Genomic DNA, 23,620 nt, shown 5'->3' on the forward strand with positions numbered 1-23,620 from the left:
ACTCATTGGAATTCAGAAGAATGAGGGGAGATCTTATAGAAACATATAAGATTATGAAGGGAATGGATAAGATAGAAGCAGGGAGGTTATTTCCACTGGCGGGTGAAACCAGAACTAGGAGGCAAGGCCTCAAAATAAGGGGAAGCAGATTTAGGACTGAGTTCAGGAGGAACTTCTTCACCCAAAGGGCTATAAATCTGTGGAATTCCCTGCCCAGTGAAGCAGTTAAGGCTACCTCATTGAATGTTTTTTTAAGGCAAAGCTAGATAAATTTTTGAACAGTAAAGGAATTAAGGGTTATGGTGAGAGGGCGGGTAAGTGGAGCTGAGTCCACGAAAAGATCAGCCATGATCTTATTGAATGGTGAAGCAGGCTCGAGGGGCCAGATGGTCTACTCCTGCTCCTAGTTCTTATGTTAGAGTCATAGAGGTTTACAGCATGGAAACAGGCCCTTCGGCCCAACTTGTCCATGCCGCCCTTTTTTTTAAAAAACCCTAAATTAATCCCAATTGCCTGTGTTTGGTCCATATCCCTCAATACCCATCGTACCCATGTGACTATCTAAATGCTTTTTAAAAGATAAAATTGTACCCGCCTCTACTACTACCTCTGGCAGCTTGTTCCAGACACTCACCACCCTCTGTGAAAAAATTCCCCCTTTGGACACTTTTGTATCTCTCCCCTCTCACCTTAAACCTATGCCCTCTAGTTTTAGACTCCCCTACCTTTGGGAAAAGATATTGACGATCTACCTTGTCTATGCCCCTCATTATTTTATAGACCTCTATAAGGTCACACCTCAGCCTCCTACGCTCCAGAGAAAAAAGTCCCAGTCTATTCAGTCTCTCCTTATAACTCAATCCATCAAGTCCCGGTCGCATCCTAGTAAATCTTTTCTGCACTCTTTCTAGTTTAATATGTTCTTATATTTCTCTATTGAGAAGTGACTGTAGACAAGGCATCAGGAAATGAAAGAAGCAGACGGAACTAGTCTGAATCTGCCCTTGTTGTTTGATGGATTCAATGCCCCACTCACAATGATCCCCAGCCGTATGAATGCAAAGGTTTGACAACTGCTCCTGGAGCTGATTAGCTGACGTGCTGCAAGTGGACTTGGGCTGGCCAAAAAAAAAATCAACCTAAGGTTTCTGTCCCAGTGACTCCTGCTGAAACATTGCATGTTTTAAAGTTTATTTATTGGTGTCACAAGTGGCTTACATTAACTCTGCAATGAAGTTACTGTGAAAATCCCCTAGTCGCCACACTCGGGCGCCTGTTCGGGTACACTGAGGGAGAATTTAACACGGCCAATGCATCTAACCAGCACGTCTTTCAGACTGTGGGAGGAAACCGGAGCACCCGGAGGAAACCCACACAGACATGGGGAGAATGTGCAGTCTCCACACAGACAAGTTACCCAAGCCGGGAATCGAACCCTGGCACTGTGAGTCAGCAGTGCTAACCACTGTGCCACCATGTGTGCAACCAGGCTTGGACATATTGGCCAGAACTCTACCACCTTGCCCACCACGAAACCGGTGAGGGTCCGACAACGGAAATCGCCGTTGACCGCGGGTGGGAGTTTCCTGTCTTGCCTGAGTGAGGCCGTAAAAACCCGCCCATTGTCCCTGGAGTTACTGAAAAGAAATTGAAGAATGAACAGTTCCATCCTGATAATTCGAGCTATTTTCTGGGCAAAAATAAAATTAAAAATTCACTCATTTTAATTGAACAACATGTCAGATAAAAAATAACCGCAACGACTTGCCTTTATGTAATGCATGAAAGCATCCCCAACGTGCCCAATAAGTAAATGTGAAAAAAACAGGTGCAAAGCCAAACTGGGGAATGTTAGGGGAGGTGACCAGAAGGACAGTCTGTTTTAAGAAGGGTCTTTGTGAAGGGGGTGATCGAGGCACTGAGAGGTATACTGAGGGAATTCCCGTACATAACCATAACCTGCAGGCAAGGCTGAAGTCAAGGTGTTGGAGGATGGAGGACAGTTGGAGGGGGATTTGCAAGGGGGCAGAGTCTGGGGAATGGAGAGTTGGAGTGAAGAGGAAATACTGTTGTGCTCTGAGGTTGTAGGAACAGAGAAAAGTGCGATCAAGAATTTGATTTGATTTATTTTTGTCGCATGTATTAGTATACAGTGAAAAGTATTGTTCCTTGCGTGCTATACAGACAAAGCATACCATTCATAGAGAAGGAAAGGAGAAAGTGCAGAATGGAGTGTTACAGTCATAGCTCGATAATAAGGACACCTATGTCAGACTCCTATTTATTGACGACAGCTCAGCCTTCAACACTATTATTCCGACGAAACTCATCTCCAAATTCCATAGCCTGGGACTCGACTCCTCCCTCTGTGACTGGATCCTGAGCTTCCTAACCCACAGACCACAATCAGTAAGGATAGGCAACAACACCTCGTCCACGATCATCCTCAACACCGGTGCCCCACAAGGCTGTGTTCTCAGCCCCCTACTATACTCCTTATACACCTATGACTGTGTGGCTAAATTCCCCTTCAGTTCGATTTTCAAGTTTACTGATGACTCCACCGTAGTGGGTCGGATCTCAAACAATGACGAGACAGAGTACAGAAATGAGATAGAGAATGGTGAAATGGTGTTTAAACATGAGGATTGATGATTTAAACTGAAGATGTTGCATTACTGATTGAAAATGTAGATCAGCATGCTGTGGTTACTTTTATTCATTCATGAGATGCAGGTGTCACTGGCAGGGTCAGCATAGGTTGTCCATCCCTAATAGTTCTCGAGAAGGTAGCACTCAGCTAAATCCAGGCATGACTGTCCGTGAGGGTGAAAGTAAAACCAATTCTTGCAAATGAAATAAGATTCTAATTGTAAGGAAGTGAGACTATGAGATACAGGAGCAGAATTAGGCCATTCGGCCCATCGAGTCTGCTTTGCCATTCAATCATGGCTGATAAGTTTCTCAATCCCATTCTCCCACCTTTTCCCTGTAATCTTTAATCACCTTACCAATCAAGAACCCATCTATCTCCGTCTTAAATGCACTCAATGACCTGGCTTCCACAGCCTTCTGTGGCAATGAATTCCACAGACTCACTATGCTCTGGCTGAAGAAATTCCTCCTCATCTCGGTTGTAAAGGGTTGTCCCTTTACTCTGAGGCTGTGCCCTCAGATCCTAGTCTCTCCGACTAATAGAAACATCTTCCCCACGTCCACTCTATCCAGGCCTTACAGTATTCTGTAAGTTTCAATGAGATCTCTCCTCGTCCTTCTAAACTCCGTCGAGTACAGGCCCAGAGTCCTCAAACACTCCTCATATGTCAAGCTTTTCATTCCCGGAATCATTCTCGTGAACCTCCTCTGGACCTTCTCCAAGGCCAGCACATCTTTCCTTAGATATGGGGCCGAAAATTACTTGTAATATTCTAAGTGTGGTCTGACAGAGCTTTATAAAGCCTCAGCGGTACATCCCTGCTTTTGTATTCTAGCCCTCTCAAAATGAATGCTAACATTGTATTTGCCTTCCTAACTATCAACTCAACCTGCAAGTTAACCTTAAGAGAATCTTGAACTGGGATTCCCAAGTCCCTTTGCACTCCCGATTTCAGAATTCTCTCTCCATTTACAACAGCATGATATCGGAAAAGGATGAATAAAAATGACCAACATTGGAGATACATGAAGACTATGGGTGGGATTTTATGGTCTCGCTCAGGCAAGACTGGAAATTCCCGCCCAAGATCAACGGAGATTTCCGTTATCGGAGCCTCGCCTGCTCCGATTCCGTGGCCGGCGAGATGGTAGAGTTCTGGCCTATGACTGAGCACGAAGATTTTAAAAATTTAATTGGTGAATCTTGAAAAGGGGGAAAGATGACATGCATAATTAAGGAGGCGGGTTAAAGGGGTGAGGGGAGATAAGAGGCTCAGAAACAGGAGAAACACTTGAGACCCATGAGTTATCTCCCTGGCACTGATGAACATTCCCCCCAAGTTCCCCCCACCCAGAGTACCTCCAGTACCCTTAGTTGGAAATTTCCATGCCCATGTTTGAATAGATTCATGAGACTTCATGCTGTCTGGGGTCTGGGACCAGGGGCAAATTCTGGGATCCCCCAAAGCAACTCCCTCCCAACTGTACACCACTGTACAAATGCCTCTGGGAATTGAGGGGATTTTTAAAAAATTAATTCATGGGATATGAGCGTCGCTGGTTGTGCCTGCATTTATCGCCCATCCCTGATTGCCCTTGAACTGGGTGACTTGGATGGCACGGTGGCACAGTGGTTAGCACTGCTGCCTCACCGTGCCAGGGACCCGGGTTTGATTCCCGGCTTGGGTCACTGTCTGTGTGGAGTTTGCACGTTCTCCGGGTGCTCCGGTTTCCTCCCACAATCCGAAAGGCATGCTAGTTAGGTGCATTGGCCATGCTAAATTCTCCCTCAGGCGCCGAAGTGTGGCGACTGGGGGAATTTCACAGCAACTTCATTGCAGTGTTAATGTCAGCCTACTTGTAACACTAATAAATAAATAAACTTTTGCTCGGCCATCTGAGAGGATATTTAAGAATCAACCACCCCTCACATGGTTGTGGATCTGGAGTCACATGTACATCAGACCAGGAAAGGACGGCAGATGGGTTTTAATGATAATTGACAATGGTTTCATTGTCATTTAATTCCAGAGTCTTTTTGATTGAACTCAAATTTCACCATCTATCATGGTGGGATTTAAGCCTGGATCCCAGAGCATTAGCTTGGGTCTCTGGACTACTGGTTCAATGACAATGCCACTGAGTCACTGCCATGATGATGATCACAGTGGTGTCTGGAACATTGTCTGAAAGGGTTGATTCCACTACTATGACTATGAGTGGCATTGGGTAGCACAGTGGTTAGCACTGCTGCCTCACAGCTCCAGGGACCCGGGTTCGATTCCCGGCTGGTGTCACTGTCTGTGCGGAGTCTACACGTTCTCGCCCATGTCTGCGTGGGTTTCCTCCGGGTGCTCCGGTTTCCTCCCACAGTCCAAAGATGTGCGGGTTAGGTATTGGCCGTTGCTCAATTGCCCTCTAGTGTCCCGGGATACGTAGGTTAGAGGGAGTAGCGGGGTAAAATGTGGGGTTACGGGGAGAGGGGCTAGGTGGGATTGTTGTCGGTGCAGGCTCGATAGGCCAAATGGCCTCCTTCTGCACTGTAGGGTTTCTATGTTAGGCCATTCGTGACTAGTCTGTGGGGCAGCTCCCCCAATTTCTGCATACGCCCCAAGATGTTAGTAAGGAGGACTTCTCAAGGTTGACTGAGCTGATAACGTAGCTTGGGTGGGGTTTAAACACTGGCATAGACCATCTGGACTGACGACCTGTTTCAGTGCGATAAATACACTAAATACAAGGCTGGAATTCTCTGGCTGTTCATGCCGGTGGGATTCTCCGGCCCTGCCGGCAGCGCACCCCCGCCCACGCCCATGGCAGGACCAGAGAATCCCGCCGTTAGCAAACAACACGCCACCTCCCACCGGCGGGAAACACGGAGCTGGGAGGCCGGAGAATCTCACCCCAGATCTTGCATGAGACACAATAACAGAGGCAGCCCAAAACCTATTCGCAAGTAAAATTGTGAAGCTGGAGTTCAATATTCCAGGAGTGGTTCAAGCAGAAACAAGGTCAACATTGAACGTTAGATTGGATCAGTGGATAAGGACAAAGCGATTGAAGGGATATGGCAACGGAGTGAGTAAACGTGATAAGGGCTGATTGCTCGAATGTGATTCGTGGAACTGAAGGGCTTGTTTCTTTGTAATAACTTGCATGTGTTTCAAGAGAAGAATGTGGCGCAGATGTTTGTTACGATTAATCGTAATTCCCTTCCTTCCTACTCCTGAAATGAAATATTGGATTTTTGATGTTTATACTTAATTAAAAGGAACTGATGAATCAGGAACAACACTCTTACTGGATTACTTTCTCCATCATTTCAATGGTGCTTAATTGCGCGTTTAATTCTTGAGTCATTTTATGTTGGTTAATTCTCAGACATTGTCCATCTCAGACACTTGCCTGTGAATTTTAAGTTTGTTGGACAATGCATGAAAATAAAACTGAATCAATTAGTTTTTGACATTATCCTCACATCAGGGCAGCATGGAAAATAGTTTCATTGTTCAGCATGTTTGATTTATAGCTACAGCGCTGGCAAGAGCACAAGTGGAAAACTACAGCCAGCAATACAGCATGGATCGTACTTTCTCATCAATGTCTTCAAATAGTGGCCCACTACATGTTTTTAGGGTACAATAAGGAATTGAGTGCGCAAAATTCAGGTATAGCGAGCGACTCAGAAGGATACATGTTGGCCACTTTTACAACAGAATTGGAGCACATGAGTAAGGAAGTGTTACTGCCGTTGTAAAGCGGTTTCATAGACTCTCTACAGTACAGGAGGAGGACATTCAGCCCATCGTGTCTGCACTGACTCTCTGTCAGAGCATCTTACTCAGGCCCTCTCCCCTGCCCTAGTCCCGTAACCCCACATTTACCATGGTTAATCCATCTAACTTACACATTTTGGGACACTAAAGGACAATTTAGCATGGCCAATCCCACCCAACCTGCACATCTTTGGACTGTAGGAGGAACCGGAGCACCCGGAGGAAACCCATGCTGATACAGGGCGAACGTGCAAACTCCACACTGACAGTCACCCAAGTCCGGAATTGAACCTGGGTCCCTGGAGCTATGAGGCAGCAGTGTTAACCACTGTGCCGCCACACCAGGGGCCCCAACTGGAATACTGTGTGTGTTTTTGATCTCCATATCTAAGGAGAGATAGAAACATTTCATAGAATCCCTACAGTGCAGAAGGAGGCCATTTGGCTCATTGAGCCTGCACCTGCAACAATATACTTACGTTAGAGGGGTTGTAACAAATGTTCACTAAGATTGAGTTCTGAGATGGGAGGGTTGCACAATGAGTTTGTGATTTGAAGAATGAGAGATAAAATTCTGACAGAGTATTTGCTGAGGGGTGTTTCTCCAGGCTAGAGAGTCCGGAGCTAGGAATCATGGTCTCGTATATTGGGTCGGCCACTTTGGACTGAGATGAGAAAGAACTTATTTTGGGCTGCATGGTGGCACAGTGGTTAGCACTGCTGCCTTACAGTGCCAGGGACCCGGGTTCGATTCCCGCCTCAGGTCACTCCACTGTGTGGAGCTTGCACGTTCTCCCTGTGTCCGCGTGAGTTTCCTCCGGGTGCTCCGGTTTCTTCTCACAGGTTAGGTGGATTAGCCATGCTAAATTGCCCCTTAGTGCCAGGGGGACAAGCAGGGTAAATATGTGGGGTTACGGGGATAGGGATGCTATGTTTCTTCACTCAAGGTGCTGTGAATTTTTGGAACACTCTAGCCAAAGGAGCTGTAGTTGCTCCGTCATTGACTATAGTCAAGAGAGTCAATCATTTGTGGACTCTTAAGGCAATAAAGGAATAGGGATTGGCCCAGAAGGTAGGGTTGAGATGAAGGTCGTTTTGAATAGGTCAAGCAGCCTGGAGAGACTGTACGGCCGACTCCTCCTACTTACTGATTACAAGCTGTGTTTGGTTCATCTGAGTTTTCTGTTTTTATTTCCTCCCTCCAGTGCAATACCTTGGGTAAAAATCTCAGAGATGTGGTGGATAATTACAGCCAATACCAAGAAATCTCGGCCAGCCTTCTACCATGGCTTCAAACCACCGAAGAAGCCGCAAAAGCCCAGCTGGCCGAGACCATTGCCGCAGATCCCAAAAACCTTCAGAAGCAGCTGGAGCAAGCCAAGGTCGAAAGCTATTCCTTCCTCAGTAATTGCTCACATTTCCCTCTGTTTCATTGTACAAGTGGTGTTTATTGTTTGATTTGCCATGAATAGGCTCTGCAGGATCAGATGTCTGGACACCAAAGTGTTGTTGAAAAGCTGAGGAAGACTGTTGATGCACTTATCAGTACCAGTGGCAATCTCCTCCTCAACCGTGATGAAATCCAAGATCATTTGGGTATGTTTTCAGATCAAATGTATTAAAGTTTTAAGTTTATTTATTAGTGCCACAAGTAGGCTTACAATAACACAGCAATGAAGTTACCGTGAAAATCCCCTAGTCTCCACACGCCAGCACCTGTTCGGGTACACCGAGGGAGAATTCAGCATGGCCATTGCACCGAACCAGCACGTCTTTCAGACTGTGGGAGGAAACTGGAGGAGACCTACACATACACGGGGAGAACGTGCAGACTCTGCACAGACAGTGACCCAAGCCAGGAATCGAACCCGGGTCCCTGGCGCTGTGAGGCAGCAGTGCTAACCGCTGTGCCACCGTGCTGCCCATGCACATGTGTGCATATAATTTTCTGCACAGGAACAGACCATCAGCCCAACTAGGCAATGCCAACATTTATGCTGCACACAAGCCTCCCCATCCCCTTCATCCACATTATCAGCATATCATAGAAACATAGAAAATAGGAGCAGAGGTAGGCTGTTCGGCCCTTCAAGCCTGCTCCGCCATTCATTATGACCATCCAGCCCAAACATTTTTTCCCATTTTCCCCCCATATCCTTTGATCCCTTTAGCCCCAAGTGCTACATCTGACTCCTTCTTGAAAACAAACAATATTTTGGCCTCAACTAAAAGTAAATTACCGCGGACGCTGGAATCTGAAACCAAAAGAGAAAATGCTGGCAAATCTCAGCATCTGTGAGGAGAGAAAAGAGTCCAGATGACCCTTTGTCAAAGCAATATTTTGGCCTCAGTGGTAGAGAGTTCCACAGGTTTACTGCTCTCTGGGTGAAGGAATGTCTCCTCATATCCTCAGACTGTGACCTCTGATTCAGGATTCCCTGCCATCAGGAACATCCTTCCTGCATCTACTCTTTGTGCTGCTGACAGAATTATATGGGTTTCTATGAGATCCTTTTATTCATTTCTCCCTCATTTGTTTATCTAGCTCCCCCTTTAAATGCATTTATGTTATTCGCCTTGTGGTATGTTCTGATCATTAATGTTACATAGAATAATCCCCTCTCTCTCTATAGTCACTACTTTCTTTTCTCTTCCTCTCCCCCTCTCTCAGCAGTATATTAACCAAAGTAAAAAGTCTCACAACACCAGGTTAAAGTCCAACATGTTTATTTGGTATCATGACCTGATGAAGGGGCAGCACTCCAAAAGCTCGTGATACCAAATAAACCTATCATAGAAACCCCACAGTGCAGAAGGAGGCCATTCGGCCCATCGAGTCTGCACCGACCACAATCCCACCCAGGCCCTACCCCCACATATTTACCCGTTAATCCCTCTAACCTACGCATTTTTTAGGATTCTAAGGGGCTGTTGGACTTTAACCTGGTGTTGTGAGACTTCTTACTGTGCCCACCCCAGTCCAACGCCGGCATCTCCACATCACGGCTATTAATCAAAGACCATGGATCTTAATGTTCATACAGACTTTCTTTAATCTGCAGTATTGGTCCCCTCAGATCTTCAGGGCAAAATTTTCCCATCCCGCTTACCACGGGAATCGTAGCCGGCGGGACACGGACCATGCAAAGGTCCATTGACCTCGTGTGGGATCATCCGGCCTTGGGGCGAGCCCGGCAGGAAAATCCTGTCCATAAAGCGTACTTGGGCTTGGAAATAAACTTTTGAAATGCACTGGTTAAAAAAATGCAGCCTATTTTAAACCGCGTACAGAGTTGTTTGGCTGTTATTTGGAAGAGAATTGGGAATGCGCTTTAAATACTCATAACCTATAATAGCAAACAGGAAGCAATAATGTGACCAATGTTTGCCTCTCAATAGACGATGTTGTGTCGAGGTATGAGAACCTATCCAAGTCAACCAGTGACCGCAATGAAAAGCTACGGATGACACTCACACGGTCCCTGAGTGTTCAGGATGGTTTGGATGAGATGCTGGATTGGATGGGGCGTGTTGAAAAGAGCCTTGAAGCTGAGGAGGAGATGCCTTTGAATTCTGCTGCCATTCAAGAGGCCTTTAGTAAAAATGCGGTGAGTTGAAGTGTCTAAAAATGAAATATGGCAAGCACTTGCGAAAATAATTTATCCGCCACAAGGCATTTAAGTGTTCACTGTAATCACTGGAGAATGTTTCGACATTGTTCAGTGTGGTGTACATTTAATGCATGCGAATAGCATTGAGAAAAATCTGAATTGAAAATTCAAAACAATCATTAATCACCCGAATTGTTTCAGTAAACGAGAACAGAAGTGATTAGGGTCAACTTCCCAGAGCGAGGACTGAAGTCTTTACTTTGACAGAACGCCTCTGAGCGTACGCTAATATTTCAGAAGTATTTTAAATTACAGGGTTCAAAATTAAAGCTTCAAATTCTGAATACCAGTCTGCATTTTCTTTCTAAAGACCCGTGGCTCCATTATCTGACAGTAGGCAGACTACCCAACTGTGGAAGATTTCACAATGCATAATTTTATTCATTAGAAGATTAATAACAAAGTAAAATGCTACAAATCATTAATATGTCAGACATAAAATACAAAACTCCAGCCATAAGGAATATTTTTGCTTTGGGTGCCTCTGTTGAGAGTTGACTTTATTGTGGTCATGTTTAAAAAAGATGAAAACACACAAATTTACATGTGTTGGTTGATCATGTTCGTTTTAGACCTGAAAGTCTTGGCACGGGTCTTCAGATGATTTATTTTACTGTCTTTACTACCTGTTCGCACTCCGTGAGGTATCAGGTTAGTGTTATGGTTCAGGTCAGAAACTCCCAAGTGTTTTATGAAGCCCATCTGATCATAAGTTTTGCATCTTGAATTTGGCCAGGATAAGCATGATAGGTTTCACCTCAGGTATGATTCAAATGACCCACTAGGGAGCTTTTTATCAAACAAAGTTTATTTCAAAATATAGTTAACATGTATAGTAAGACTATTAGCAACAACTTTTATCAATTACAGACAATACCAAAACAACCACAATAATGCATAACCCTTAACAGATATATCTAAGATGTTCCAATCAAACCAATCCCATAAACAAAACCCTTCCACAGGTTTAACACAGCAAAGACTAATGCTCACGTGATACTGGAACTGAGTCCTTTGGATGAATGCTGCAGTTCTCTTGTTGCACTTAGAACAGCTTCCCAGAACATCAGGGAGATTTTAGGCAAGCCACCAACAGCATATTCTTTACTCCAGGAAGGCAATAAGCCTTGCTTTCAGATAGCCAGCAGAATTTCCAAAAACCAGAGGGAGAGAGAGACTTCTTTCCAGCTTGGTGTCCCTTCTAAAACTGAAACTAAAACTGCAACCAAACAGAAAATGGAACCTTAAAATCACTAGGAAGGCAAAAAAAACTTGTCCAGAACCCATGACCTTCCTGACAATGCAGTCATAAAAGATCCCAAAGTAAAAATAAACAAACCTCATTTAAGTAGCAATAAAAGGATGTTGAGAGACAACTCGGCAGCAATGTGAGCTGAGAGCTACAGAGAACATGATTTTAAAAAAACATCTCTTAAAGGTACACTAATGTCACATTAGTGACCAATGGCTTGAGTCTGAACAATGAAATTCGATTTGCCTTTTCATCAGAAGAGTGGAAGGAGTTGCTTGCAAATTAATACATGGGAACAGGAAGAAGTCATTCTGCCTCTTGCACCTGCTGCACCATTCAATTAGATCATGGGATCAGGGGATCAAAGAGTAGGGGAAAGAGGTTGGAGAATGGGGTTGAGAAGTTTTTCAACTGTGATTGAATAGCAGAGCAGACCCGATGGGCTGAATGGCCTAATCCTGCTCCTATAACTTATGGTCCTATGGCTGATCCTTGTTGTGTAACCCTTCATACCATCATATGAGAGAAATCTATCAATCCGTGTTGAAAGTCAGTACACCCTCCACCCTCAATAGATTTGGTAGGCGAGAAAGCCATATTTCCCCGGCTCTTTGTGTGAGGAAATGTATGGAATACCACACAGTTACAGGAACTCTGTTGTAAATTCCCATTAAACACTCTAAAGAATGAACTTCTTACAAAAAAAGGTCCAAAGAATAGGGGCAGGATTTGTCAACTCTTCTCGCCAAAACAACCACGATAATGTATAACCCTTAACAAATATATCTAAGATGTTCCAATCAAACCAATCCCATAAACAAAACCCTCCACAGGTTTAACACAGCAGAGACTAATGCTCACGTGATACTAGAACTGAGTCCTTTGGATGAATGCTGCAGTCCTCTTGATACACTCAGAACAGTTTGAAGTCAGAACAGCATCCCAGAACACCAGGCTCTAGGCAAGCCACCAGTAGATTCTTTACTCCAGGAAGGCAAAAGCCTTGCTTTCAGATAACCAGCAGAATATCCAAAAACCTGGGGGAGAGAGAGAGACATCTTTCCAGCCTGGCGTCCCTTCTGAAACTAAAACTCAAAACTCAAACTGCGACCAAACAGATCTTTTCCCGTACCACCAAAGGTGCCCCAGCAACGGGACGGGAAAGCCATGCAAGTTGCTGCAGACATCAGCAGGACTGGAAGATCCGCTAATAGTGCCAGAAACGACGCCATGGAGAAAGTGGAAAATCTCACCCGAGGTCTTTCTCAATATTAGCTGTATAAAATTAATCATAGTAAGAAGTCTCACAACACCAGGTTAAAGTCCAACAGGTTTATTTGGTAGCAAATACCATAAGCTTTTGGAGCGTGCTGCTCCTTCGTCAGATGGAGTGCTCCATCTGACGAAGGAGCAGTGCTCCGAAAGCTTATGGTATTTGCTACCAAATAAACCTGTTGGACTTTAACCTGGTGTTGTGAGACTTCTTACTGTGATTACCCCAGTCCAACGCCGGCATCTCCACATCATAAAATTAATCATCACAGAGACATAGTGTGGAATTTTCCTTTCCCAGGAATCGTAGCGGGCGGGGGCGGACCATGCAAAGGTCCGTTGACCTCGGGCAGGATTTTCCGGTCTTGGGACAAGAGTGGCCAGAAAATCCCACTTATAATCTTTAATTTCCCCAATTGTTCCTTTCGGTGGAGTTTTATTTTCCATGATGATCCTGTAGCGGTTATGTGATGCAGATATGGATTAATCACCTCTATTTCTACAAGGATTAGCATGTTCCCAGTGGCGGGACCAGCATCATGTTGCTACGTCTGCTCAGTGGATTCATGAAAAACAATTGTAAACATCTGTTCTGATTTAAAGTGCTTAAACTGACCGCTGATAATTCATATCACTAAACACTTGAACACTTGTGCTCTTCCTCTTCCAGGCACTAGAACAAAACATTGCCAGTCGCCAAAGCAGTATCAGCGCAATAAAAGAGAAAGCCAACAAGTTCATTGCTACTGCAGACATGTCAAGTGCCTCTGCATTACAAGCAAAGGTGGACGAACTCGCCAAACGGTTCAGTTCAGCCAGTGGCCGGCAGAAGGAAAGAACAGCCAAATTGGAAAAGCTCAGAGATAAAGTGGAGCGTTTTGAGAAGACTTACCAAAAAATCGAACAATTTGTCGCCAAGAAATCTCTGACCCTCCCTGAAATTGACGGACCAGGAAAAGATGTCACAGAACTTTCACAGCACACCCAGGTAGATGATTATTTTTTATTTGATTTATTGTTGTCACATGTATTGGGACACAGTGAAAAGTATTGTTTCTTGCGCGCTATACGGACAAAGCATACCATTCATAGAGTACATAGGGGAGAAGGAAAGGAGAGAATGGAGAATGTAGTGTTACAGTCATAGCTATGGTGTAGAGAAAGATCAACTTAATATAAGGTAGGTCCATTCAAAAGTCTGGCGGCAGCAGGGAAGAAGCTGTTCTTGAGTCATTTGGTACGTGATCTCAGATTTTTGTATCTTTTTCCCGACGGAAGAAGGTGGAAGAGAGAATGTCCGCGGTGCGTGGGGGCCCTTGATTATGCTGGCTGCTTTGCCGAGGCAGTGGGAAGTGTAGACAGTGTCAATGGATGGGAGGCTGGTTTACGTTCATAACCCTTTGTAGTTTCTTGTGGTCTTGGTCAGAGCAGGAGCCATACCAAGCTGTGATACAACCAGAAAGGATGCTTTCTGTGGTGCATCTTTAAAGAATGGTGAGAGTTGTATCAGACGTGCCGTACTTTCTTAGCCTCCTGAGAATGTAGAGGCGTTGGTGGACTTTCTTAACTATCGCATCGGCATGAAGGGGCCAGGACATGTTGTTGGTGACCTGGACACCTAGAAACTTGAAGCTCTCAACCATTTCCACTTCATCCCCTTTGATGTAGACAGACAGAGGTCTGTGCTCCACTACACTTTCTGAAGACGATGACTATCTCCTTCGTTTTACTGACATTTAGGGAGAGATTATTGTCATGAGTGTTCACTTGTCCCCACGTGGAGAGAGGGCACTGTCAGTTCCTACAGCTGTGGAATTTCCACCACCACCATAGTCTCACATTGTCTTGTTTATTTTATCCATAGATTTAAAAAAAAATCATAGTCTGAGTTAAAAGTACATTTGGATAAAGGTAAACAAACTTCCTTGTGTGAGGTTGCGGTGTGCAAGATCCACGAAAGGTGATGGCCTAGTGGTATTACTGCTGAAGTATTAATACACAAAACTCAGCTAATGTTCTGGGGACCCGAGTTCGAATCCCGCCACAGCAGACGGTGAAAGTTGAATTCAGTTAAAAGAAAATCTGGAATTAAGTATCTACTGATGACCATGAAACCATTGTCAATTGTTGGAAAAACCCATCTGCTTCACTAATGTCCTTTAGGGAAGGAAATCTGCCATCCTCACCCGGTCTGGCCTACATGTGACTCCAGAGCCACAGCAATGTGGTTGACTCTCAACTGCCCTTGGGCAACTAGGGATTGGCAATAAACACTGGCCAACCAGCGAAGCCCACGTGTCACGAGTGATTTAAAAAATCCAAGAAACAGATAGACTTTCCATTAAAACCTTCCTATTTATTACTTACAGGTTATCTATTTAAAAATTGTTTTTGATTTATTCATTTTTAAAAATTTCTTTCATGGCATGTCAGTGTTTGTTAAGGACTGTTTAAAGTTTATTTATTAGGGTCACAAGTAGGCTTACACTAACACTGCAATAAAGTTACTATGAAAATCCCCAAGTCGCCACACTCCGGCACCTGTTCGGGTACACTGAGGGAGAATTTGGCACGGCCAATGCACCTAACCGGCACGTCTTTCAGACTGTGGGAGGAAACCAGAGCACCCGGAGGAAACCCAGACAGACACGGGGAGAACGTGCAAACTCTGCATAGACAGTGACCCAAGCTGGGAATCGAACTTGGGTCCCTGGTGAGGCAACAGTGCTAACCACTGTGCCACCGTGCTGCCCTTTAAAGTTGATCGAGATTAATTGCTATTCGACAATAAGTGCATTGTCATTGTATCATGTAACTACCAAGAAGGTAAAAGGAAAACTAGATGGAACTTGGCCTTCTCGTCCACTAATTCCTTTGTTTCTATGGGATGTAAAACCAGCCTTGGGACTTTGTCCACTGTTGATGATTTAAGACCCAACAGTCAATCTCTTTAATCCCTTCAAAGCAGTACAACTGAAGATTTCAACTTTTGCTGTAAGTGACAAAAAAACCCAGCAGAATGGAATGGGAAGTTAAAAATTAAACCCATAAAATGATCGATGCAAATGAATTTGGCTTTGTTTGTTCCTGACCTTTGAGCTGGTGTAGAAGTGGAGTGTAAAGGAAATTCTCTTGGTCTATAAAGTGAGGTCTTTCTCGTCACGTGTCCAAGTCACAGAATCATTCAATCGGCATCAACCTTTCCTCTTTTCCTGCTCCTCCCTCCCTCCAACACCCTCCCTACTAATATGTCCGCTTTATTTGTTCCATCCATGAATTCCTCAGCGATCTTCAACCATGGGGAGAATTTCCTCATCCTGTCCATCACGGCAATCGTAATGGGCAGGGGGTGCACCACACAAAAGCCCATCGGGCGCGATTCTCCAGTTTTGGGGCGAGCGCGGCCTGAAAATCCCGCCCCATATCTCCAACAACAACTGATTAATTAATCATTTTCCCTCTTGCCCTACCCCAAGTGTAGGGTCGATATCAACTCTGGTTAAATGTATTCCTGAAGGTATCTGTTCTATCTCCAAATTTCTACCACACCACCCTATCAAACAGCCCTTCCTGCCACCCCGCTCCATCTCCAACAAATAAATGTCTTTCCAATAAAGGGAAAAGTTTATTTAATGCCCCTTATACTTTCCCTCCTGATTTCGCTGACAACATGCCCAGGAAATGAATCTTGAACTCCAGGATAACACTGAAGAGCTGGCAGCCCTACCCTAGTGAGAGAAATCACTATAACATATTCTCTCGATTGGTTTACCCACATGCTGCACAGTGCCTCTCCATTTTAATGCCTTGCAGCACCACAGTGGATGTCCTTTCCTTGACCCGCTCTGGTGGCTTTACGCCATCTCTTTTTGCTTCACGCCCATCACTCAATTGGAAATGCACTGCTCTGACAAGTGAAAAATAATAAAATGATCTAAACAGTATTGTTACTTTGCTGTTATTGCTTGGCCAAGTTCATACCAAGTCTTGGCTTCAAGGTTTGGATCAACTACAAACGAGCTTTTCCCTTTTGGTGACAGTAACAGTTTTGCTCATTTATAGAATCTTGCAACACTGAAACATATGGTGCCTGGGTCGGCGTGTTTGAGAGAACTATCCGATTAATTCCACTCGCCTGCTCCTCCGCCATCACTCTACAGCTCTTCCCTTTTCAATTACTTATCAGATTGCCTTTTAAAAGTTCCTCTTTAATATGCTTCCACTACCGTTATACCTTTTTTAAGAAGGGAGTTAGGATATCTGCAGGGAACTACAGACCAGTTACTTTAACACTGGAAAGGGAATAGATTTCTTACCCAACAAGAGAATAGAAGAACATTTAGAAATTAAAGATAAAACAGTGGATTGCTCTCGCTCTCTGACTCTCACTCTCTCTCTCTCCCTCTCTCTCTCTCTCTCTCTCCCTCTCTCTCTCTCTCTCACTTGCTCTCTCACTCTCTCACTTGCTCTGTCTCCCCTCCTTCAAGACCAACCTCATAGACCAATCTACTGGACAGCCCTCCTAATGCACTGTGTTTTAGCTCAGTATCAAGTTTATTTGATTACACCTCTGCAAAGCATTCTAAATCACTTTTCTCCACCAGAGGTACTTTAGAAACGTTTCACTTTTTTAATAACATTTTCTTTCCCCTATTACAAAATACAGTGCCCAACTCCTACACTATCCACACTTATAGTAGTCTGCTCCTTACATTGGACAAACTCTAACCACTTCCCAGTGCCATAGAAGCTAATTACAAAGGCAGTGCTTAAAATGTATCAATCCTGCCGACCATTCCAGGCAGCTCAACAAGTACATAACCTGTACTTAGCCATTTTGGAAGTTCTACTGATTTCAGGCAAAATTAGGGCTTTGAGCAGGTCCATACTTTGTTGAAATGTGGTTACTTTAATGACAAAGTTGCGATTGCCATTGGGTAATAATTCAGTGAAGCAGTTGCCAAGTGTGGATATCCTGTTTTTATCATGTTGATTACATAACTTTCTTGGCTTTATCGCCCACCACTTTATAGCGAGTGTATCGGGTCAACGCCAGTGCAGCTGCTGGTGCAGTGTTTAAGTTTAATTAGTGTCAAAGTAGGCTTACATTAACACTGCAATGAAGTGTTAATGTATGCTATGGGGAGGCGATGGCCTAGTGGTATTATCGCTAGACTATTAATCCAGAAACTCAGCTAATGTTCTGGGACCCGGGTTTGAATCGTGCCACAGCAGGTGGTGGAATTTGAATTCAATAAAAAAAACCTAGAATTAAGAACCTACTGATGGCCAGGAAACCATTGTCGATTGTCGGAAAAACCCCTCTGGTTCATTAATGTCCTTCAGGGAAAGAAATCTGCCGTCCTTACCTGGTCTGGCCTACATGTGACTCCAGAGCCACAGCAATGTGGTTGACTCTCAACTGCTCTCCAAGGGCAATGAAGGATGGGCAGTAAATGCTGGCCAGTCAGGGAGACTCATTTCCCACGCATGAATAAAAAAAGTTACTGAGAAAATCCCCTAGTCGCCACTCTCCGGTGCCTGTTCGGGTACACTGAGGGAGAATTTAGCACAGCCAATGTACCTAACCAGCACGTCTTTCGGACTGTGGGAGGAAACCGGAGCACTCGGAGGAAACCCATGCAGACATGGGGAGAACGTGCAGACTCCGCCCAGACAGTGACACAAGCCGGGAATGGAACCCGGGTCTCTGGCGCTGTGAGGCAGCAGTGCTAACCAGTGGGGATAGTTTTGTGATTTGATTGAGTCCTGCTGTTTATCTGATTCACTTAATGCTGCCGGGATTAAGCAGAATCTTGGCCTTTATCGTTGCAGGAAATGAATGCTGAACTACTGGACCAGAGTAAAGATCTGAACACATTGAACCAGTTGGCTGAGGAGCTGGGGGGTTGCGCCACAGCTAAAGAACGGACGCAGATCCTCAACAAAGTCAATACTTTGTCTAAGAACTTTCAAGAACTGGAAGAGACTATCAAGAAAAAGTGAGTGGCTAACGCTTAACTCTAGAATATTTTTGCTCAGTGCTGCATTGTTTATTTTTTTCTTCTTGGACAATGAGTCAGCAGGTTCTGCCAGTATTTTATTTTCACAAATGTACCCTATTGCCTGTATCTGATTAACGGGTGGAGCTGCCGAAATCCATTATTGGCAAGTTCTGAATAGAATCTCCCAATGTTTACCAGTATTCATAACCCGTCTTTCTGCAGTAAACAATGGGAATCGCTGACATTTGCAACAAGCTGGAGTTGTCTTTGGAACTGGTTTGCTCTAGGATGTAAATGTCTACCCTCCAACCCACGCACTCAATATGTGCTTGTGTTCCCTCTCTCTCTTCACCCCCTAATCCTAGCATTATTACATGGTTTGATTTGATTTATTATTGTCACATGCATTGGGATACAGTGAAAAGTATTGGCTTTCTTGCACGCCGTACAGACAAATCATACCGTTCACAGAGAAGGAAAGGAGAGGGTGCAGAATGTAGTGTAACAGTCATAGCTAGGGTGTAGAGAAAGATCAACTTAAGGTATGGGAGGCACGGTGGCACAATGATTAGCACTGCTGCCTCACAGCGCCAGGGACCTGGGTTCAAATCCAGCTTCGGGTCATTGTCTGTGTGGAGTCTGCACGTTCTTCCCGTGTCTGCGTGGGTTTCCTCCGGGTGCTCCGGTTTCCTCCCGCTCTCCAAAGATATGCAGATTAAGTGGATTGGTAATGCTAAATTGCCCTTAATCTCAGGGAGATTAGCTAGGGTAAATACATGGGGCTATGGGGATAGGTGGGGTTGTGGTCACGGGCCAAATGGCCTCTTTCTGCACTGTATGATTCTATGATATCTATTCTATGAAGATAGGTCCATTCAAAAGTCTGATGGCAGAAGGAAGAAGCCATTCTTGAGTTGGTTGGTATGTGGCCTCAGACCTGTGTATCTTTTTCCCAGTAAGGAGTCTAACAACACCAGGTTAAAGTCCAACAGGTTTATTTGGTAGCAGAGCTTTCAGAGCTAGTGGCGTTTGCTACCAAATAAACCTGTTGGACTTTAACCTGGTGTTGTTAGACTCCTTACTGTGTTTACCCCAGTCCAACGCCAGCATCTCCACATCATATCTTTTTCCCGACAGAAGGAGGTGGAAGAAAGAATTTCCGGGGTGTGTGGGCTCCTTGATTATGCTGGCTGCTTTTCCGAGACAGCGGGAAGTGTAGACAGAGTCAATGGATGGGAGGCTGGTTTGCGTGATGGACTGGGACATGACACTCACTTCCATTCCAAATGTGTCTCTCTCTCACTTTCTTTTCCTTGTTCTTCCTTTCTTGGTCTTTTCACCCTTTATATCTCACTTTCTCTCTCATTCACTTTTGCTGTTCACCTTTTTCTTGCACGCCACACTCTTCCTCTTCCTCACACCGTCCTTTCTACCCACCCCCCCCCCCAACTAGTCTTTAACTATTCCACTTTTTAAAAAACTTTGGTTGTAATTCCTATCAACCCTGTTTGGTATATTGGCCAAAATTCTCCAGCCGTTCATGCCGGCGAGAAGATCCCACCGTCGGCCATGATCATGCCACCTCTTGCCACTGAGAAACACAGGGCTGGGAGGCCAGAGAATCCTGCCCATTCTGTGCCACATTTCTTCCTTACCCATATTAAGTATTCAGGTGAATATTTCTGCTCTGCTATATATTTTATACATTAGGTCAGTCTAACACAAGAAGAAATGGAGGTGGGATTCCACATCAACCTTGCCAATCATAGAATCCCTACAGTGCAGAAGGAGACCATTCGGCCCATCGAGTCTGCACCAACAACAATCCCACCCAGGTCCTATCCCCGTAACCCCATGTATTTACCCCTAATCCCTCTAATCTATGCATCCCGGGAAACTAAGGGGCAATTTAGCTTGGCCAATCCACCTAACCCGCACATCTTTGGACTGTGGAAGGAAACCGGAGCACTCGGAGGAAACCCACACAGACATGGGGAGAATGTGCAGACTCCGCACAGACAGTGACCCAAGCCAGGAATCGAACCCAGGTCCCTGGAGCTATCAGTCAACAGTGCTAACCACTATGCCATCATGCTGCCCATGCCAATGCCAACTTGTGCCAAAATTTCCCAAGAACCTCATTAGCAGGTGGCAGGATGTGGAGAGAGTAGGATCGCAGCAAGACTAGGACACAAGGGCACAGGCTCAGAGCAAAAGGACGACCCTTTAGAACCGAGATGAGGAGGAATTTCTTCAGCCAGAGGGTGGTGAATCTGTGGAATTCATTGCCACAGAAGGCTGTGGAGGTCGGGTCATTGAGTGTATTTGAGACAGAGATAGATGGGTTCTTGATTGGTAAAGAGATCAAAGAGTATGTGGAAAAGTCAGGAGAATGGGGTTGAGAAACTTATCAGCCATGATTGAATGGTGGAGCAGATTCAATGGGCCGAATGGCCTAATTCTGCTCCTATATCTTATAGTGAAGCCAGCTGAAAAGATGTGGAAATCAGCATAACCAATCAGAGGCTGGGGAAAGTGTGCACTTACACTACAGCTCTTATTACTGACATGAAGTTAAGTCCATCAAATCCTCACTTCACTGACGGACTGGAACAGTTTGCAGTTTCTCAGGCCTTATCAACAGTCACCAGTCTCTGTCTCCTTCTAATTTGGTGGTTTTGATTAACTCACATCCACCGCAACTAAATGAGAAGCATTAGGAACCGTTTACCTCATCTTTTCCCCCCACCATCAAGGTTTAGTGTGACTAATTAACGGAAAGCTGGATGACGACTGCATTCCAATTTCAGTGAATCAGAAACCACACCATACAGTGGTATTGGACATCACTGCTGAGATTGCTGCTCGTGGGTTAAGGAAAAGTTCCTTCCCTGCAATCTTTGAAATCTGACGCAGAGGCTAACACTTTAATTATCAATTACAGAGGAATCTCCTTGCTCTCTGCCATACGCAAGATCATTGTAACCATCCACCTCTCCTCACTCGTCCATACTATTTTCTTACTCTTGTAATTGTCTTGATTTAAGTTTATGGAGACAGAGTCAATGAACAGTAGGGCACTAGGAAGTTCTGTGGAACAAAGGGACCTTGGTGTGTTTGTCCACAGATCTCTGAAAGTGGAAGGGCATGTTAGTAGGGTGAAGGAAAAAGGCAAATGAAGCATAGATTACAAAAGCAGGGAAGTCAAGTTGGAGTTGCATAGCACTTTGGTGAGGCCACAGCTGGAGTACTGTATGCAGTTCTGGTCGCCACATTATAGGAAAGATATGATTGCACTGGAGGGGATGCAGAGGAGATTCACTAGGATGCTGCCTGGGGTGGAACATTTAAGTTATGAAGAGAGGTTGGGTAGGATTGGGTTGTTTTCGTTGGAGCAGAGAAGACTGAGGGGCGACCTGATCGAGGTGTACAAGATTATGAGGGACATGGACGGAGTGGATAAGGAGCAGCTGTTCCCTTTAGTTGAAGGGTCAGTCACAAGGGGACATGGGTTCAAGTGAGGGGCACGAAGTTTAACCGGGGAAAAATCTTTTTACCCAGAGGGTGGTGATAGCCTGGAATGCACTGCCTGGGAGGGTGGTAGAGACGGGTTGCCTCACATCCTTTAGGAAGTACCTGAATGAGCACTTGGCACGCCACAACATTCAGGGCTATGGACCAAGTGCTGGTAGATGGGATTAGGTGTTTCTAACGTGCCGGTGCGGACTTGATGGGTCAAAGGACCTCTTCTGCACTCTATGATTCTATGAGTCAGCTAAAGTGGACTGGGAAAATAGGTTAAAAGGACAGAGAGCACAGAAGCAATGGCAAACATTTAAGGAGATTTTTCATAATTCTCTGCACAGATATATTCCATTTTGGAATGCAGAAGGATGCACCATCTGTGGCTCACAACTGAAATTAAGGGTAGAATCAAGTTGAAAGAAAAGGTGTGCGATACTGCGAAGGTCAGTGGTAGGCCGGAAGATTGGGGAAGTTGTAGAAACCAACAAAGGATGGTTGAAAAAAATTAATAATAATAAAGCGGGAGAGATTGAAAGGTGAGAGAAAACTCGCTAGAAATATTTTTGGAAGTCGGTAAAAGCTCAGAAAAATGAAGAGTAGATAAAATGAGCATTGGCCCCTTGAACTGATTCTTGGGATGAAGGTGTTGCCTTATGAGGAAAGGTTGAGCAGGTTGGGCCCATGCTCTCGTGGGAGTTTAGAAGATCGAGAGATGATCGTACTGATGTTATGAGGTTGCGGGGGTTTGACAGGGTAGATGCTGAGAGGACTTTCCTCTTGTGGATGAGTCTGAAACCATGTGACACCCTTTCAAAATTATGACCCTCAACTTTAAACTGTTGACAAGGAGGAATTTCTTCTCTCTGATTTATTATTTGATTTGATTTGATTTATTAGTGTAACATGTATTGGGATACAGTGAAAGGTATTGTTTCTTGCATGCTTTGCAAAGCATACCGTTCATAGAGAAGGAAAGAAGAGAGTACAGAATGTTAAAGTCATAGCTAGGGTGTAAAGATCAACTTAATGCAAGCTAGGTCCATTCAGGTCTGATGGCAGCAGGGAAGAAGCTGTTCTTGAGTCGTTTGGTGCGTGACCTCAGATTTTGTATCTTTTTCCCAACGGGAGAAGACGGAAAGGAGAATGTCCGGGGTGCGTGAGGTCCTTAATTAAGCTGGCCACTTTTCCGAGGCAGCAGGAAGTGTAGACAGAGTCAATGGATGGGAGGCTGGTTTGCCTGATGGACTGAGCTACGTTCACAACTCTTTGTAGTTCCTTGCGGTCTTGGGCAGAGCAGGAGCCAGACCAAGCTGTGATACAACCAGAAAGCATGCTTTCTATGATGCACCTGTAAAGGTTGGTGAGAGCCGTAGCGGACATGCCAAATTTCTGAGGTTTGTGAATCTTTGGAATTCTCTTCCAAAGATCTGGTGGGGCAAGGTCATTGAATATATTTGAGGCTGA

General features: G+C 44.8%; 1 protein-coding gene across 14 annotated transcripts in view; it reads left to right on the forward strand.

Moving 5' to 3' along the window:
* Positions 1 to 23,620, forward strand: part of dst (dystonin) — a 653,330-nt gene that overhangs the window by 408,110 nt on the left and 221,600 nt on the right. For all 14 annotated transcript variants that reach the window (XM_078213315.1, XM_078213329.1, XM_078213327.1 and 11 more), the window contains 5 exons: positions 7,637 to 7,813; positions 7,904 to 8,027; positions 9,831 to 10,039; positions 13,297 to 13,614; positions 18,462 to 18,628. In XM_078213315.1, the coding sequence (XP_078069441.1) occupies positions 7,637 to 7,813; positions 7,904 to 8,027; positions 9,831 to 10,039; positions 13,297 to 13,614; positions 18,462 to 18,628 (995 nt within the window). The remainder of the gene's footprint in view (positions 1 to 7,636; positions 7,814 to 7,903; positions 8,028 to 9,830; positions 10,040 to 13,296; positions 13,615 to 18,461; positions 18,629 to 23,620) is intronic.

Source organism: Mustelus asterias, chromosome 5 (genome assembly GCF_964213995.1).
Source record: "Mustelus asterias chromosome 5, sMusAst1.hap1.1, whole genome shotgun sequence".
In the NCBI taxonomy this organism is placed as follows: Eukaryota; Metazoa; Chordata; class Chondrichthyes; order Carcharhiniformes; family Triakidae; genus Mustelus; species Mustelus asterias.